This window comes from Macroventuria anomochaeta (genome assembly GCF_010093625.1).
Source record: "Macroventuria anomochaeta strain CBS 525.71 unplaced genomic scaffold BU25scaffold_28, whole genome shotgun sequence".
Taxonomy (NCBI): domain Eukaryota; kingdom Fungi; phylum Ascomycota; class Dothideomycetes; order Pleosporales; family Didymellaceae; genus Macroventuria; species Macroventuria anomochaeta.
Window position 1 is genome coordinate 251,638 of NW_022985389.1, and position 17,431 is coordinate 269,068.

Sequence of the window (17,431 nt, forward strand, 5' to 3'; positions counted from 1 at the left end):
GTCTGGCTCGAGAGCAGGTGAGATTCCAATAACAAAGTTGATTGACGAGGTTGAACACGATGCCATAAGGGCAGCGTGTCTACTTGCTTATATACTTGACAGGAGGATTGATTGTACTGCTCATATCAAGTATCGTCAGTGACTTGATACTCGGTCCAATCGAGCGTTGTCGACGTGACCTCAATACTCGGTCCTCGGTGTCCTATTGATCGTTGTCGATGTGGGTCCTCTGCAGGTGGGTCGGTATATGGGTCCGTGATGATCGTTTGTGTACGAGATCTACGTTGTATCCACTGCAGTCCTTTTCGTACAATCTTGGTTCATATAACAGATATTGCGAGTGTTGATTATACTGGGTATCACTGACGCGGCTTCACAGCTCGGTCAATCGATACTGCAGTTCCTTGGCTGCTCTCATCTTTGTTGCGTAGTCCTGTTTGTTCAGTGTTGTTTTGCGAGTTGTTCATGGATCGTAACACAGGTTTCTGATTTGCTCAAGAGTCTAGTCATCTCCAACCAACTTCTGACCAACCTTAGGAATAAACAGAGAATATGGGTCCTCTTTCCTATCTTGTAACCACCAGAACTGAAAGAACGCCATCATGACGTGCCAGTGGGTATACTCAGAATTCAGAAGAGACCTCTTCAACTTCACAAAGTGTGTTTTAGCTAACTCAGCAATGCTGGCCATTGTGGCATGCAAAGTGGTGATGCTGGACTTGATCTGATGCTGCTCATCCTTGAGTTGATCGTGCTGGGTGTTGCAAGTAATCCTAGAGTTGGCAGCTCTCTTTCGAGCTTGTCGAACAAGTGCTACAACGTTCTGTGAAGGTTGAGCAACACTTGACTCCTCACTCTCAATTTCATCCAACCAGATGCCAAGGATGCGTAGATACACTTAATAGTGACGCTCAAATCTACCTAGTAGAGGTTCCCCTTTATGGAGTCGACCCAACAGAGACGATTCTTGTTGTGACAACCTCCTAGAGTACATCTCCAAGCTTGGGAAAGTGGAGAAAGTCTGCCATGAGCAGCTTGGATGTCTGCTGTGGTGAAGGGTGCTACTATCAACTGCTGCTGAGTTGTACTAGCACAAGGTTGACCTTCGATGCGATGACGCAGACCATTCTGAGAACGTCCTGGCTGCTGTTGTAGCTGTGTGGATTTCTCAGGAAGCCTCTCAGGCTCAAGATGTAGGTCAAAATTGACGTAGATATCCTTCCTTGCACCCCTGCCTGCATCTCTCTCCTTCTTCTTGTGCTGAAGGATGATAAGAAAGCGTTGCCATGACTCATCATTGTCTTCAATGATCGACTCTGGCAAGTAGTGAACTTTGGTTTGTCCCTGCAAGTACACTGACACGTGAACAGAAGTGTACTTAGAGCTGAGTGATGACTCCGATGAGCTCCTGCTAGAGATTTTGATGGCGGTGAAGGACTTGGTCTGTTGTACAGTGCGGCAATGTCCTCTAGAAAGCTCCTTCTGCAATTCCTCGTCTTGTGGGTAGGGTGGCACCACTATAAACAGCTGGACGCCCTCATTGCCCCCCCCCCCCTGGCTGTCACTGTGTGGTTCTGATACACTCCAGCACTACCATAGGGTCACCCAAGAATTACTTTCACTCAAAAGGTATGGATCAACTAGCCTTAGGGTCCACTTGTTCGCCAGCGGCCCGTTGCAGTGTTTGCCAGCGGTCCACTGCACTGATTGTCCAGTTCATTCGGTTAGTGCAGTTTGCCTCCCCATCCTACCACTGCTATTCCTTTCCACTATATAGTCCTGATCGATCCTTGCCATAGTTCCACAGATCAATCAAATCTTATCAACATTTCCACACCACTATATGTCAGTGGAGACCCATACTTTGCCTATATCTACACCAGGTTGACGTTCTCAAAAATGAGACCGAAGGGCTCCCCAATTTTCAACAGCAGCATACATTCATTCAAGCAAATACATCACATCATGAGAGCACATTGATTGGTTGCCCCTATGGGTGGGATGGCTATAGTACTTACTTTATATTTTCTAAGAAACTGGGGGGTCAGCAACTTTTGTTCCTTGTAATATACCAACTTCTCGCAATGATGAACACACCCTTACAGCCATTTCGAATCCTTGACCTGCTGAAGGAGCTGCGACTGATGGTGTATAACCAGCTCACCACTGTTACTACCACACGTACGAGCGACGCGTACAAGTTGATTATGATCACCAAGAGCAAGCTCGGTATCACATTGCTTCCGACATGTCGAGACGTCTATGCTGAGGCGAAAATTCTTCGCCGCAGCATTGCGACACTGAAAGACAGGCCGCTACGGTTTGTCGTCAATTGATCACTTTGGGAGATTCGTTGTTGTTGTGTGTCCTGCTTCTATGCGCTACGGAAGACATACACGTCTGCACACCTACCCCCTTCGATTGCAGGCGCGAAGGACCCCTGGCTCAAGAAGGCGGCTTGTTCAGGAACCACGAAGTGAACACACATGTAGATATTCATAATCTTCTCGACTGCACTGTGTCAATTCGCTAGCACCGAACAATTGAGATAGCCGTCAAATTCGAGGCCGAACTACCAAGGGCTGCACTTGATGAGTATCGGGGGAAATGCGAAAGACTTTCCATCTTTTTAGGTGGCGCGCAGACTCATCATAAGGGCGAAACGGCCATGGGGCTGAACGTCATCTTGCGTCCAAGACCCTTGTCGGACCTTGCCAGACAGCAACCGGAGGGTGTGTCCTGCTTTTCTGGTTGCTATTTCACTCTCACTGAAAATCTGAATTATTGGTGGGGCGACTGGCTTGACGAGGCAGAGTGCAACGAGAGCTGGGTCGATGGAGCGGATCTCTGAGACGGCGTACGTACATCTAAACATTGGGCAGGGCATCAGCAAAACTCACAACTCGTAATCGTTTTCGAACAGTAACCTACCTCTCGCCTATTTTTACACTGAAGGGCTTGAAATAATCCCCTCATCATGCACATGCGGAAGTTGCTAAATAGGTACGTATCAGAAGTCCTCCAGTGCCGGCGGATGGTCCAACAGCAGGTGGCGGCTCGACTTCTTTGTTCTAATGTCTCGTATATCTACCTTGCGACTCGATTGTTCCTTCACAGGATCGGCATCAACAGAGCGAGCTTCTCTCGGCCCGGTCGCCCCAACCTCTATATGCATCAGAGACAAGGCTTGCACTGACACTCTGCCCAGGTGCATCTGAACTATTCTTGAGTAACTGAGAGCGTTGGATGTTGTATCAAAAGCAGGCCTGAGGCACCGACCGAGGCGACGAGGGACTTCCTATCTCGATAGGCACGCAGACACGAGGAGAGCAGGGTACCTGAAGGTGGTGTGTTGACCTCGTGGGCATGTAGGTATTGATTGCTCCTGCCTTGACCGGTGTGGACTGAGAGTCCAGGCGTATGTGACCAGACAATAGGCTTCGAGAAGCGTCCTGCCGCACGGTGATTGAGTGCTATCATTTCCGATTGGTGCTCAGAGGGAGTGATAGCAGTCAGATGCGGAGGGACAACTTGTGATGAGGTCTTCATGCGTGAGTAGAAGGTGTGATATTGAGGTCGAGTCATGAGATCCCACGACAATGGTTCTGGCGCTTCTTCTTTGAGGCCAATGGAGGGAAAACGTTGGGTTGAGCAGCGTTCTCCACTTCAAAGTAAGTCTGGGCTGTCAAGACTCCTTGGACGTGCAGCGACTCGTCACCTATACGTTTTGTACCGCGGCGCAGTAATCGCACGACTTCCGTTCAGGTTCATCGTGAGGCGTTGCAAACAGCTATCGCATGGTAGTAGAGCACGAAATTTGGTGTAGGTCATTGCAGACCATCTGAAGCTCTGTAACCCACAGCGTGTTGTTGATAAAAATAGCCGTTGACGGTTTTGAAAGTTATCGTCATTAAGTGTTGGCGTAGTAAAGACGTGCGGAGGCGGAGTGCTTGCAGCCGCCATGCATGCAGATGTGGTTGGACCTATTTTGAGACCGCGCAACTTTTCTCGAGCCTAACAACTCATTCATGATTCCTTGCTCACCATTAGATATTGTGGATCGAAAGTGGCAAGCCGATGCTCTCTACAGCCGAGTTTCTCAGGCGAACACGGGCAGGAGAGGACGTTCACGGTCGTCAGCTAGGTACTTGTTACCGACAGCGGTCTGAGTCTGAGAGCGTCACAAATGTAGATCTTGGCCTGCAGATGGTGCATAGCGGCATTACTCCGAACGTTGCTCGCAGTCCGAACGATGAGGGGAAGTATTGACGGAGCGGCTGGTGATAATGCGCCAGGTGCGATACGCGCCGCACAGCTGCATTTAGTTGCAAGGTAGGCACTGACCGTCGCTGCATGCTTGTCACGTCCTGAAAGCAATTGAAGAAATCGTGAGGCAGTAATCCAGCAGCTGCCAACAGCTTGGCTGTTCAATTGCGGCGATTCGAGTAAACTCGTCTTTGAGGGAGTAGAGCAATTTCGTTATCTGATCTACATCACTGGGGCAAAGAAGGATGGATGGACGTGCTACAGAATTAAAGATCATCCTGTTTCATGTCAAGTGCAGCCTCATCTTTAAGGATTTGTACTAATGCGGCAAGGCATAGGCACTGACTTTACTTAATGTAAAAGTCATACGACCGCATTAAAGCGGAGGACGTGGAAAGTCCAATCACTTTCTTCGACCTCGGCAATGATAGGCGCAGTGAGTAATTTGTGAAGACTGAATGCGTGGGCGTTCTTCGGACTATCCAATCGACTCTATTAGGCAATTTTCTTGTAGTCAACCAAGAACAAGGCTGAAGATCTCGCCTCCGAGATTTCGGTCGATGGACGTGATGAACCCTGATATCCTTCGGATCGATCAATCGATCAATCGAACTCATCGTCAAATTCTCCAGACGATGCAGTTGGAATTGAATCTGGTACGAAGTTCCAACACACTCGTCACCACGACGAGCAGATATGTACAAACTTGGCTGCCTGCATGCGCACGATTCGCTGTGATCTGCAGAGACGCGACTCGAACAGGCCTCTGGCGTCTATGAAACGCTCGATGTTGGCCAGTCTCCACCATACCAGGATCTGAATGATCCTTCACACACGGACGGTCAGCGCTGGCTAGGCCATGTCAATCAGCCGAAGGCCAACACGAACTTCGCATGGATCTATACATGCAACAACGTGGCGGGCGGTCAGACTGCGCGGAATGAAAGCAGAAGAATTTCCACGAAGAGCGCATTACCAATGCATGGTGGCGTTCGTAATTGATTTTTTGTGGTTGACATAAGCGCCCCGTGCTGCGCCGTTGCAGTCACACCGCCAATGGCTTTCTTGCATGATCCTGAAGGAGCTGGCGCGGTTTCATTGTCTGGCGTATGCGGGGATCTTGTATGCAGTCAGGTACGTTGACGATTGCATGCTGACCAGGGTTCTTGAAAGAAACAGTCGTGCAGATGATGAGGTGCGTTGAGGACGACGGAGGAAAGCAACGATCGCAATCCTTGCGGCAAAGCCGACGTTTTAGAATTGGGATTCATGCGTCACTGCTGTTGCTGTTGTTGAATTCGAGAGCGGCTGCTATGTGGTTTTTGTATGTGAAGAACGCTGCTGTTCACCTCGCTAACAGATCACGGAGTCTCCGTTGGGATCACATCACACTAAGATCACGCGATCGAAACGTAAAGACCACATGTTCGCTCGTAACCAGCTACACTGTCGCAGGCCTGTCCCTGATCGCCAAGTCCTTCTCATTGTGCAGCTGCAGCCTACAACTTTCGCTAATCCTGCATAGGTATGGCGGCTAACAGAGCCTGTCATGTCGCTTGATAGCCGCGACGAGATCTTCTGACCAATGGATCGTGCCTCAGGAACTTCAGTTGTTGACGATTCGTGTAACACACCGCGTGTTGTGGGGCATGACTTTAGGAAGTTGAGGTTGGGGAAGGTGCGACTCGACCTTGGTTGAGAGTAAGCACGCTACTTCGTACTGAACCACAGAATGCTGCCGCGGCATAGTGCAGATGCCCGCCGACAGTTACTGTTGTCGCTAACATCACTTTACCGAGCCGCGCGATGTATCTCGACGAAGGCGCAGATGTGCGACAGCTGAGCAGACCTTTTCTAGCATTGTTGTACCGACATTAGCTTCACTTGGAGTCATGAGAGCAGAATGTGTTGTGGTGAAAGACTTTATTAGAAAGCTAATGCAACGCCCGTATACCTCCAGTGTCCCAGGATACACATCACTCGTAGAATCACAGGCTTCCCCAAGGCCGTCACTAAAGACTCCAAATAACCGAAATCATGCAGAAGGCATAAGCTACAGCAAAGAGCGCACAATGTACGCTGGCCGCGCTACTCGCTGCTTCTTCAGCTTCTCCTTCTCATAGTGTTGCCTCAGCTTCTCTCGAAGCCGCCTAACCAGCTTCTTTTCCTTTGGCCCAAGGATGACCTTGAGCTCTGGGAGTGTCATCTTCTTATTCTTTCCAGCACGACCGCCACGCTGGAGATGTGTCCAGTAGTGGTCGCGCAAGTTGTCGCCGCGCGAGAACAGTGTTTTGCATTCGGGTACCCTGCAACCGAACTCCCTCGCACCCGAGTGCTTGGACTTGACATGCCGGGAAAGATGCTCAGGGCGAAAGAAGGGGGTGCCACACTGTGGTACATCACACACATAGCGTCGTGTTTCTGATTGTTGAATGTTGTTGACTGAAACAGACCATTTGTCGATGTGCGGACGGGGTGATCTGGTCTTTGGCTTGGCCTTTGACGCAGAAGCTTTAGCCTGACTGTGGTTCGATGCCTCTTTGTCCCAGTCGGACTCCTCATCAGACGAGTCCTCGTCCTCATTGCTTTCCTCACCAAAAGGTGAGCCTGCATTACTGGCAGCAGGTCCTGTCTGAAAAGCTTCCGGTGCTGGGAACTGACTTGGTGCAGCATACGTGACAGGTGGAAGAGCACCGTTGCTGGCATGTGCATGGCTGGACGCCATGTTGGGGGGAGCATAGCCATCATATGGGCTGGGAATCCAAGGTTGCGCCACAAACGGCTGGGTGCTCCGGATATCACTCTCGGGGTAGTTGCGTTCCCAATTTTCACCACCGTTCGCCCAGTTAGGGTGGCTTGTGGAGTAAGATCGAAGTGGTTGCGGTTGCTCTAGTAGCTGATACCCTGGAATTTGTAGCTGCTCAGAGTAGGGTGGCGAATAGAAGCCATTAGATGGTGGTGTTGCGATGCCCTGAGAAGGGCTCAAAGACATCCTTGACGACTCCGGGCTCGCGATCCCAGGCATGTCCATAAGCCATAGATCGAGCGAGCTTTCCGCTACTCTGGATACCGGGAGATTCAAAATCTCGTGAGGCACAGTGTTGAAGTACGAGCTTTCGTCGAATGAGTGCTGGCGAGAGTCTGGTGTAGTCGAGCCATTTGACGCAAAGCGGAACGGCACATGGGAAACTGGCAGATCCATCATGTTGGGATAGGAACTAGAGATATAAGGAGCAGAATTTGGCTGCTCCATTGCGTAGACGGGAGAACTTTCGGACCGATCAGCTGTGCCATGAACGTCTAGGCTAGATGTACCTACTAAGGCGTCCCGTATATGGTAGAGTTGAATATATGTGATGAAGGGTTGTTCAGAGCAAGAGTCTATACTGACGGGCTCAGTGATGGTGTGGATTGTATCTCTGGACGGTGGGAAAGGCGAGATATTATATTAAGATTAGCACTGAATACAGATTCGCACCTCAATGGTCCTGGTTGGGGCCAAAGTGTGAGAGACTGCTCCAGCCGTCGATCGGTAAACACAACATTACAGATGTGAGTATCCAGACATTCGGTACCTGACTACTCTGCACTGGAGTTGGCATACTGCACGTACACAGCCTGTCCATGAAGTTGTTGGCTCAGGATGAGACAATGAACTGAGCGGGACGAGCTTGCAAGGGTATCTCATGTGCTCTAGTACGGCGCAGTTCGCGCCAGTGATTGCCTCAAGGCTGAGACCAGCATTGTTCGACAATGCGGAAATAGCGATTATGCTGCTCAATGTGATGCTCAGCGATTCGACAACATGTGATCAGCCAGCTTGATCAGAACCACAGCTATGTTCTCATTAGCATAATTCATGCTTGATCATGTTCATCGCTACGCACGACACATGAAGGAAGTGGGTCTGTTGGTCACCTCCACAAGAAAAAGCCAAGCCATGTTCTTACTGGCTGCGAGGGACGCCTCCAACATCTTCGTGCTTGGGGAAGTCATTGATGGCTGCCCCGAATTTTGCAGAATCTGCAATCAACGTTGACAGACAAGCTTGAGGGCACTAGCGTACCTTGAAGGAGCTAAAGGGACATGGATTGTATACATGCTAAGGTCGGCAACGCGTTTGTGCTCCGCGGGGACCAATATAGCAGCATCGAGGTTAGCAGCTGCGGTGCAGCCGCAGCCCTGCAGGGGCTAGATGACAAATCGAGGTTGGCATCTCCTCAAGACCGTGCGTGTACAGTTCCTTTGTTGTTGCTGCGGTCACACCGTTTCAACGACATACGGTCTTGCCACAACCAACGGCTAGGGGAGGCTCGAACAAAAGCGTTGGGAGTCGCGTTCGTACAGCCAGCAACTTATACCAACGGTCCTTGAACATTGATCTTGCTCTTCGCTTTCATTGTTCGTCCATGTCATCTTGCGTCATGAGCGCCTTCGATTCATTCCTTCGGGCGCCATGGTTTGAGGAGTACTGCGCAGTACCATAAGTCTTCAGCTCGGCTTGAGAGGATCGAGGCGCAAGCGTGAGGCCATAGTAGTGCCCGTACTGGTGTAATGAGTTGACCTGCGACAGATCACCATCTTCCCCTTCCCCGTCCATGCCAGTTGCCATCTGGTCCTCCAGCACCGCCAGCGCCTCCTCTTCCTCTACCATAGCCAGCTTCACGCTCTGGTGGTGCTTCGCCTCGTCTCCACTCGCCTGATGGGACACCTCCGCTGGGTCTCCTGTCATCGTATCTTCCTCCTCTTCCACCACGTCCGAAACCAAAGTCACCGCGTCCGCCGTACGCGCCTGGTGGTCCTCTTCCTGGCCCAGAGGTTGGTGGCGGTGCTGCTGGAACGCTACCATCAGGCAACGGTGGAAGGATCGCGCATGTGACGTAGTCTCCTATCAGAAACTTGGCGTCGCTTAAGGTTTTGTCAGGGTCGCCATTCAGTTGCTTCAGTGCCTCTGCTACCGTTGCTCCATTACCATCGCCCAATTCGCTATCCTCATTTGCTGTACGTGCGCCTACTATGACAGATCCAATATCTCGGGAGATATAACGGCCCTGTGCGCCAGGCCGGCTCGAGCCTTGTATGTCAGGGTAGACTAGACGAAAGGCAATTCGTGTGCCAGCATATGGCTGTGGTAACAGGTTGGGCATGGCACCCAGGAAGAGACCACATAACTCACGCAAAGTGCAGCTCTGCCATGTGTAGATTTGAAGGTGAGTGGGGAGGCGTGGAAGTGTTGGATCGAATTCGTCAAGTCTGTAGCTGCACGTCAATACAATGCGTTCTTTTGGCACTAATGAATTGCGCACCTGTGGTAGGACCCTTGTTTATAGAACAGTCTCAGCAAGAAGGGCGTCGTAGCTTCTCGGTCGATATGAGCAGCCATATTGATGTGATTGGTGGTTGACGTGTGATGAGTGAATGAAAGCTGGGGAAGGCGCGTCAAGCTGGAGCTCCACTAGCGTGGTCTTGGCGCGTCATACTCAAATTGCGGATTGAGGATTTCCTTACACTTTACACAAGCAATACTCACCGCCAATATGGACTTTGCGAAGCTGATGTCAGCGCAAATAAAAAAAGGGAAAGAGAGTGCTTCGTCTGCTCCTTCGAGCGAAAAGAAGTACCTCAAGCGCAGCGAAATTGAGGCTCAAAGACAAGCCGCTTATTGCGCAGAACAAGAGGCAGAAGAGAAGGCGCGTCAAGAAAGATTGCAAAAGAAACGAAAAGCAGACGAAGAGGAGGCAGAGAGAGAAGCTGAAAGGCAAGAGAAGCGCAGACGGCTTGCTGAAGAATCCAGGCGCATAAGGGAGGAAGAAGAGGAGGCGGAAGAGAGGAAGAGGAGGAAAAGGCTAGGACTACCTGATCTGCCACCGAAGCAGAAAGATGACGACGAAGGCACACCGGTGCCCGAGGAGGAGAACATATCCGAAGAGGAGCTAATCGAGAAACTACGGACCCTGAACGAACCTGTGCGACTATTTGGCGAGACACACAAGCAACGTCTGAAGCGGTACAAGAAGCGCATAGGCGCAGATAGCTTGGCAGCGACCATGACAGACGGTCCAATACCCACAACCCTGCAACTTGTGCCAGAGAAGGACATGAAAGTCGAGCTACAAATACCGAAGGACACCGAAGGGCGAAAGTTCCTATTCAGACAGCTGGCTAGCTACTTCACAATGGTGCTCAAGGAATGGGACATAACACTGGCAATGCGAGATGCAGACGTCAAGGAGAGCTACGCGGGCAAGCAAGCATACGCTGCTATGGTGCAAGCACGAGAGAACATGCGGCCCCTATTCAAGAAGCTGGAAGAGTTTAATCTTCCGGATAGCATTCTCCAGCCTGTCGTGGAAATCGTACACGCGGCGCAAGAGCGACAATATGTCGATGCGAACGACGGCTACCTCAGACTCAGTATTGGCAATGCTGCGTGGCCCATCGGTGTTACCATGGTTGGTATCCACGAGCGAAGTGCACGAGAGAAGCTACACGAGAACGAAAACTCTGCACATATCTTGAGTGATGAGAGTACAAGGAAGTACCTACAGAGCATCAAGAGGTGTTTGAGCTTTGCGCAGACCAGGTGGCCACCAACGGACCAAATGCAGCTCATGGGCTAAGCCACAAGGTGAAGCAAGGTTGGGACGGAAGGAGGTCAAGAGCCATTTTTCGCATGCCGAGGAGACGATAGCGCATCTAATCCCACAGCATTTCTTGATGTACACCATGGCTTCTACGTATCAAACCCTCACAGCTGAACCAACACACATGCACACACATTCTTACCCACCCAATTGTTTTCGCCGCGACCGGTATTGCCTCACATTTTGGCCTGCTGAAAACGTAGTTATTGATTGATTGATTGGTTTAACGTCCTATGTGAGTCTGAGACTATGGAAGACGAGAAGAGCAGTAGCTCCTCTGGTAGTGCAAAGTTTTAGTTACAAGAGGTTGAGTTCAACGAAGGTACAAGGGATGGTGGGGCTCAGGCCCTTGTGTCCGTCTTACCTCGCCCTTCATTGCCGCCAGGCTTCACCGTGAAGCGCAAATTATGCAGAATTTGGCACGAGCGACTCGCTGCTGCCAACTTCTACAGCCTCCAAGACTTCAACCCACCTTGTATGGCCCATCTCAATCATGACAGATTGTACTAAGACATGTCGCAGCCGGAGGTTTTCGCGAGCAAATTCGAGTGTTGGGGCGTTGCAGCGGACGGGGGATTTGACGAGGTTAAAGTGCAGCAACGTGCAAAAGGAACTAAGGGCCGGCGACAAGGAGGTTGATAGCAAGGCAAGCCGGGAAAAGACTTTTGGAGAAGACATTCAGTGGCAAGTGGGGTGGACCACGTAGACGCGAGGTCGCAGGGCACACTGGTGGCGCTACAAGCTAGCGGGTAAGGAGCTGTTCTTCGAGCACGTTGCAACAATTCTTCCCCCCACTCTAGTACATCAATGATTGTTCCTCCGTATCGCGTGGAAACCGATACTAGAGACTCTGCTTCGTGTTCACCTCGCAGGCAATACCCAACGCTCATATTCTTTTCGTGCACGGCTGACCTGCTATGGCGGGCTTGTTTGACGCTAACTGCCTCGTCGTAGTCCTAACAGAAGCCTGATGGCGCTGGAGTCTGCATGCAGGCCAAAGCCAAAGCCAGGTTGTATGACCGCACAGCTACTACGTACTGTATCGCTGCAAAGACTGTCGCTAAAATACCGAACAGGATGGTCACTATGAGAACTCCGAAGATTCCTATCCATAATGTGACGAGACTTCGTTTGTCACGCAGCATCTGTCCAGTGGTTTCGGGAGGGCCATTCAGAAGCCTCAACAGTTGCTCCAAGTTCCTCCTCCAGTAGACGAACCCGTTAAGGTTGTTCAGCACGGGGGCTTCATCGTACGGAGCTAAGCCGTTGAAATGGAGTCTTTGATCTTTTAGAAACTTGATGGTCTCCAGGTCGCTCACGGGAAAGAGCAGGTCGAGCGTATAGATGGCTTCCTCTAGCATCTGACGTTTCAGCATTTTCGTTTCACGGTCCTTGTGATGGTTGATCAGACGTAGCTTCTGGCCATATATCGATAGGCTCCGATCCCCAGCAGGCCCTTCCAGCTTCAGGTGCTCTACCAAACTGTCTGTCCATCGGATTTGCACGCCGCGCTTTCTCATCAGCTTCACAGCTGTGAAGGAGATGTTCAGGGACAGGTCATCATCTATCGCAGCAATAGCCTTCCGTTCAAACTGTTCAGCAACTACTTCTGAAAGCGATCGATTGTTCGACCATTCGATACAACTATCCTTGGGGTTCGAGGGACCTATCGATGTTACGCGCGAGCAGATATTGACTCCAAGCCAAAGGCGAGCTGCGAGCTCAATGGAACGAACAACAGTATCTCGAGGAGCGCCGGGATACCTGCTGTCTACAACGATGTCGATGAGCGTTGTCTTGGCCGTATCTTGATGCTCCCTTATCTGGGTGACCGTTGTGAGGAAGTCGCCTAAAAACTGGTCCGCGAAACTTGCTTTGTGGTGTGCAAGGCTCCTGAGGGTCTCATCGATAATCCGCAGTAGGTCTGCATAATCGTCTTCAATCAAATCATGTTCCACAAGTCGAAGGTCCGGCCAGAACGTATTGACGATATCGCATTTCCTCGGTTTTGATGCGCTACTCAGCTTCCCGTCGAACAAAGGCTCGCTCATAGTCAACGATTCAGGCTACTCTGCAATTCTGAAGTGAAGGTCCAGGGTAGAGCGACAGCTGAGCGGACCATACGATGTATAACCAGGGCTCCGATCCCAGCTGAAGAGTAAAAAATCCCTTGGAATCTCTCGACCCCGCTCCTACCCATGTAAACTCACTCTACCTCAGCTGCGTATCCTAAGCGATCGCCAAGTCCTAGCTGAAGCGAGGGCTTTCGGAGCTGATGAGAACACCACAACCACCCCACAATCTCCGTCCCTTGACAACCGTGTGCAACAAAATGGCAAATGTACAAATCGGAACGCTTGGCAAGTAAACTTTTACTGCTCTGATATTATCTCGTTAACGGGAACCCAGCAAATCCGAACGCAAACCAAGCACTGCAAGACGCTCTGAGACCGATTAGGTTGATATTACCAACAGACGCAAAGAAGCTCCAGTACGACAGCTCTTGCTAGGCCTGTATCATTGCATTCGTCTAACTTACCTCATACCTGGGACTGTTTTCATATTCCGTCACTATCAGAAGGTATCGCTAACTTAAGCCTATAGCAGGGTTCAGCATTATCATATTGGATTATTACGAGAGTTGCCACCACCAGTGATCATCCAGGCGAGATGGAACTCAGCAGTACTGCGGAACCTCGAAAATAGTCTGCGACAGGCCACCAGACCCTTGGTCCGACTCGCTGATAGGGAGGTGATAACAGAGCCTGTACTTTGTCTGGCTGGCCGAAGCCATGCACTCGATGCATTAGCAGGTCGGTTATTCGGGAATGCTGAAGTACACCTGAGACCGACGGTCTGGATTCATTGCGGAAGCAAGACGTGTCGTGAACACGTTCGTCGGACGCTAGACAATCTGAACTTTCTCCGCGATTTTCTAGGGCTGCTTGGGCCAGAGTCCCTTTTCCTCTCACTGAACGCCCCGTATCCAGCTTCAGGACTGAGTCGGCCACTGTTACCGCTGACAAGTGCTGCTATCGATGCTATGTCGCTTGCTATCCAGTCACCCCTGACGGCGGACACCACTGTTTGTGGCGCCAAGGTCAAATGTACTGTCCACACCGATCTGGAAAAGACTACGTGCTACAGCACTGTTGGGGGTCTCATCGTAGTCAATGGTGAACTACTCGCTTTGACCACGGCGCATGCTTTCATAAGCAAGATCCGCCAGAGCAGTGCAGAAACCGACTCTGCTGATCCGCGGGCCCGGAACGAGTCAATTGCAGACAACGAGACCGGACCTGAGACGATATCGCAGTTAGAGAGAGACTTTGGTATGGTGAAAGACCTTGGAAAAGGGTTTGATCTAGAGCAGCAAGGTAAGTTGGCGCCCAGCTGCGCATGTATTGTTCTCTAATCGATGTTACACCAGAACGTTCGAACTTGGGAGACATCCCATGGGACGATTCGGAAGACTCCAGCATGCGATGGCTTGAAATACGTCGGCCTGAAGTCTTCGCTTATCTCGGTTCAGGTACTGCCACTGGTGCATGGAACTCTCTTTTGGCTGCACCGGAAACGTCAGACTTTGCTCTGCTTCGTGGTTACTCGCCTTACGGTAAGAGGCTGAACAGATACCGTGATGCAGTACAAGACCAGTGGATAGAGATCACAAGTCATGTCTTGACAAGCGACCTTCGCGCCGGAAGGTCCACATAGTCGCAAATGGTGATGGCGCGCCATTGACTGGCTACTTGCTGGATGGCGACGGTTCGGTTGTTCTCAGAGGAGTGATCATGCGCACCAAGATGATCCAAATATCTTTCACAGCGCGTAGGTATCCCTGTAACGAGTGAACGACACTCCTAATCTTGTACAGGTCGGGGCATTTCCGGTGCCTGGGTGGTCCGTGAAGGACAGCTACTCGGTGCTGTGTATGCCGCGTATCCTAACAGCCCGTATCTTCATATGATCCCGGTTGAGACGATCTTCAAAGATATTGGAGACTTCCTCCAGGTTTCTAGTATTAGAGTGGCTACTGTTGCAGACGTACCACCGCCTGTAGATAGAGATCTTGTCATCCAACGCCACCCAGGTGTGATCACCGTAGAATCAGGTCTGCGGTCAGGCTCCGCTCTACCTACAGTGTCAGTCGGAAGACCACTAGCGCAAATTCCGCCCACCGCGGGGACTTTCTATCGGGCGCAGAAACGGCTGGTCGTGTTTTGCGATGGATCGTGGCTAGGCCGCCAAACCCGCATTGTGGGCGCACCTAGGAGCAACATACGTATGCTTGCGGATATGGTTGGTGATATTATGGACTCAGGTCTTGATGCCAAGGAGAACCCTGCGATGGTATACAGCATCATCCCACGTCAGTCCAATGTGGTCGCAGGGTATCAGGAGGGAGTTGGCTCACAACGGAACTTCCTAGATTTCGCCCGGGATAGTACAACTGGCGAAAGACTCAGTGATGAGTGTGTAGCCGTGTACAGGTTCATCGTCGAACACTATACTGACGACCATGAAGTATGGCTGTTTGGTCACAGTCGAGGCGCCTACACTGCCCGCTCCGTTGCGGGTATGATCAACAACTGTGGCATCATGAGGAGACAGCAACACAGACTCAGCTCTGAAAAAGTGGATTGCCTCTGTTATGAGATTTATCGAACCTATCGCTCGCGCCTTCCAAACGACTCGCCAAGCAGTAGCGGAATGAGGAGATTCCGCCACAACGCCGACCAAGTGTGGCAGGTGAAACAGCCAATTCGGTTCATGGGCCTGATCGATTGCGTAGGTCCGCTTGGACTACCACGCATGCCTGGGGCGTTTGAGCCCACGTCCTTCGAATTCTTTGACCAGCACGTATCTTCCACGGTGCAGCATGTACATCACGCTGTCGCAGTGCACGAACGCCTTTCGGCAATGCCGTCATGCCTTGTACAGGTTCCAGACGAGAAGTTCGCGATAACTGCTGTGACTCAGATGTGGTTCCCTGGCACACACTATGACTTAGGACGCACGACGTTCAGGTTTGTCCCTCAACACCCATACAACTACATGGCTGAGATGCTGGGCCTAATACCAAATCTACTCTCGAGAACGATATGGCCGAACGAGGTGCTGGCAGACTGTGTACTGAAGTGGCTGCTGGAAGGTATGCAGGACGTTGATCCAGTGTCTGCCACCCAGATTATCCCGGACATTGACGACATAATTGCCACGCTCGACTCCCGCATGGCTAGGCCTGTTCCAAACTCGACAGGTAGCGGCGATGTCTATGGTGATCTTTTCAAAATGAAGTCTACAAGCCGTATTGCAAACGCTGTTCGCACAGTACCCATGCTGCTGACCCGACTGCTTTCCTCGTCTCTGGGAATAAACGATTTCTACTCTAGAAGCCTGGAGCGTATCATGCAAGTGCTTACATCAGTCACGGATAGACGGATACCCAGTATTGCGTCCGACACCCATCCGTATCAAAGCAAAGAGACGGAGAAATCCGGGGTAGTATTCACCATCAAAGAAAATGCTATGATGGAAAATTCAAATGAGTGGTATCGGCCAAGGTACCCAAGCAAAACCTTTGAGACTTTCGAGCTGTGGAACGAGGTGTTCAGCGGTAGTAGCAGATAGTCTGCATGAAATGTCAGTTTAGATTTTTTGACCTCATAACATGTAAAATAAATAAATACTTCATTGAGCCTTGGCACACATACAATATGGATGAGAAGGGCTTCATGGCTAGAGTCATTGGCAAGCAGAAACAAGTGTTCAGTAAGGCTTCCTGCAAGTACAAGCATGCTTGGTAGTCATCCCACAATGGTATTGTGAGTGGATTACATTGTTGGCATGTGTTTGTGGCAATGGTACATGTGAGAGGGGGCCAGCTTGTCATCCTGACACGGCTTGCAGCCAATAACAATCTACCCAGTCACACCTCATGGAACCTCATGGAATCCCATGGAACCTCATGGAACCTCATGGAATCCCATGGAACCTCATGGAATCCCATGGAACCTCATGGAACCTCATGGAACCTCATGGAACATCATGGAATCCCATTCAATACTTCAACCTTCACTCCTCAACTCACTCCTCACTGATCCTTTGTGGTATCCCCACACTTGATCCCTTCTTTATCACTTATCCTTTTACCCACTTGTGGTATCCCCACACTTGGTCTCTTCTACACCCTTATCTCCAACAAGCCTGAACCATCCTTCCACCAATCCTTCCATCCTAGAGAGCAGTTGGTATCCCCAGCTGTGTGAGAGGGGGCCAGGTGGGGATACCAACTGCTCTCTAGGATGGAAGGATTGGTGGAAGGATGGTTCAGGCTTTGTAACAGGGTCATGGTGCTGTAGGGAAGTAGGCTGTCACGTGTCGGAACGATGGCGCTAACCCATCGGGACGCTAGCGTGGTACGGACGAGAGCGCATAGATAATCGGGCACACAATGGCCAGGAAAACGGTAGCAATTAATCTTATGGGACCACCCCCCATTGTTACTAAGCTCGCTG

At 50.8% G+C, this 17,431-nt stretch overlaps 7 protein-coding genes across 7 annotated transcripts; 3 read left to right on the forward strand and 4 right to left on the reverse strand.

The window, feature by feature from the left end:
* Positions 1-6,508: 6,508 nt before the first annotated feature.
* Positions 6,509-6,682, reverse strand: BU25DRAFT_297934 (uncharacterized protein; the record flags this gene model as incomplete). The annotated part of the gene is made up of 1 exon (XM_033701939.1): positions 6,509-6,682. A coding segment is annotated over one exon (174 nt), but the record flags the coding sequence as incomplete, so codon positions are not given.
* A 2,158-nt stretch (positions 6,683-8,840) lies between these two features.
* Positions 8,841-9,649, reverse strand: BU25DRAFT_347164 (uncharacterized protein; the record flags this gene model as incomplete). The annotated part of the gene is made up of 2 exons (XM_033703139.1): positions 8,841-9,519; positions 9,573-9,649. 2 exons carry the CDS (start codon positions 9,647-9,649, stop codon positions 8,841-8,843), a joined length of 756 nt encoding a protein of 251 aa, XP_033559130.1.
* Positions 9,650-9,791: 142 nt separating this feature from the next.
* On the forward strand, positions 9,792-11,056 carry BU25DRAFT_413113 (uncharacterized protein). Its single transcript, XM_033706956.1, has one exon. The coding sequence runs from the start codon at positions 9,804-9,806 to the stop codon at positions 10,884-10,886; it is 1,083 nt and encodes a 360-aa protein (XP_033559131.1). The 5' UTR covers positions 9,792-9,803; the 3' UTR covers positions 10,887-11,056.
* Positions 11,057-11,141: 85 nt separating this feature from the next.
* BU25DRAFT_413114 (uncharacterized protein) lies at positions 11,142-11,698 on the reverse strand. Its single transcript, XM_033706957.1, has one exon. The coding sequence runs from the start codon at positions 11,586-11,588 to the stop codon at positions 11,316-11,318; it is 273 nt and encodes a 90-aa protein (XP_033559132.1). The 5' UTR covers positions 11,589-11,698; the 3' UTR covers positions 11,142-11,315.
* Positions 11,699-11,769: 71 nt separating this feature from the next.
* Positions 11,770-12,961, reverse strand: BU25DRAFT_441700 (uncharacterized protein; the record flags this gene model as incomplete). Its single annotated transcript, XM_033709247.1, has 1 exon — positions 11,770-12,961. One exon carries the CDS (start codon positions 12,959-12,961, stop codon positions 11,867-11,869), a length of 1,095 nt encoding a protein of 364 aa, XP_033559133.1. The 3' UTR covers positions 11,770-11,866.
* BU25DRAFT_441701 (uncharacterized protein) lies at positions 12,884-15,059 on the forward strand. Its single transcript, XM_033709248.1, has 5 exons — positions 12,884-13,270; positions 13,320-13,401; positions 13,515-14,287; positions 14,341-14,741; positions 14,788-15,059. The coding sequence occupies exons 1-4, from the start codon at positions 13,186-13,188 to the stop codon at positions 14,625-14,627; spliced, it is 1,227 nt and encodes a 408-aa protein (XP_033559134.1). The 5' UTR covers positions 12,884-13,185; the 3' UTR covers positions 14,628-14,741; positions 14,788-15,059.
* On the forward strand, positions 14,583-16,725 carry BU25DRAFT_129220 (uncharacterized protein). The gene is made up of 3 exons (XM_033700484.1): positions 14,583-14,741; positions 14,788-16,549; positions 16,604-16,725. Exons 1-2 carry the CDS (start codon positions 14,705-14,707, stop codon positions 16,542-16,544), a joined length of 1,794 nt encoding a protein of 597 aa, XP_033559135.1. The 5' UTR covers positions 14,583-14,704; the 3' UTR covers positions 16,545-16,549; positions 16,604-16,725.
* The last annotated feature ends 706 nt before the right edge of the window (positions 16,726-17,431 follow it).

Coding starts and splice junctions, on each gene's coding strand:
- BU25DRAFT_413113 (XM_033706956.1), top strand. CDS start 9,804: ATGGACTTTGCGAAGCTGATGTCAGCGCAAATAAAAAAAGGGAAAGAG.
- BU25DRAFT_413114 (XM_033706957.1), bottom strand. CDS start 11,588: ATGTCTTCTCCAAAAGTCTTTTCCCGGCTTGCCTTGCTATCAACCTCC.
- BU25DRAFT_441701 (XM_033709248.1), top strand. CDS start 13,186: ATGAGAACACCACAACCACCCCACAATCTCCGTCCCTTGACAACCGTG. Junction 13,402..13,514: donor ACAGACGCAAAGAAGCTCCA/GTACGACAGCTC, acceptor TTAAGCCTATAG/CAGGGTTCAGCATTATCATA. Junction 14,288..14,340: donor GTTTGATCTAGAGCAGCAAG/GTAAGTTGGCGC, acceptor ATGTTACACCAG/AACGTTCGAACTTGGGAGAC.
- BU25DRAFT_129220 (XM_033700484.1), top strand. CDS start 14,705: ATGCGCACCAAGATGATCCAAATATCTTTCACAGCGC. Junction 14,742..14,787: donor CCAAATATCTTTCACAGCGC/GTAGGTATCCCT, acceptor AATCTTGTACAG/GTCGGGGCATTTCCGGTGCC.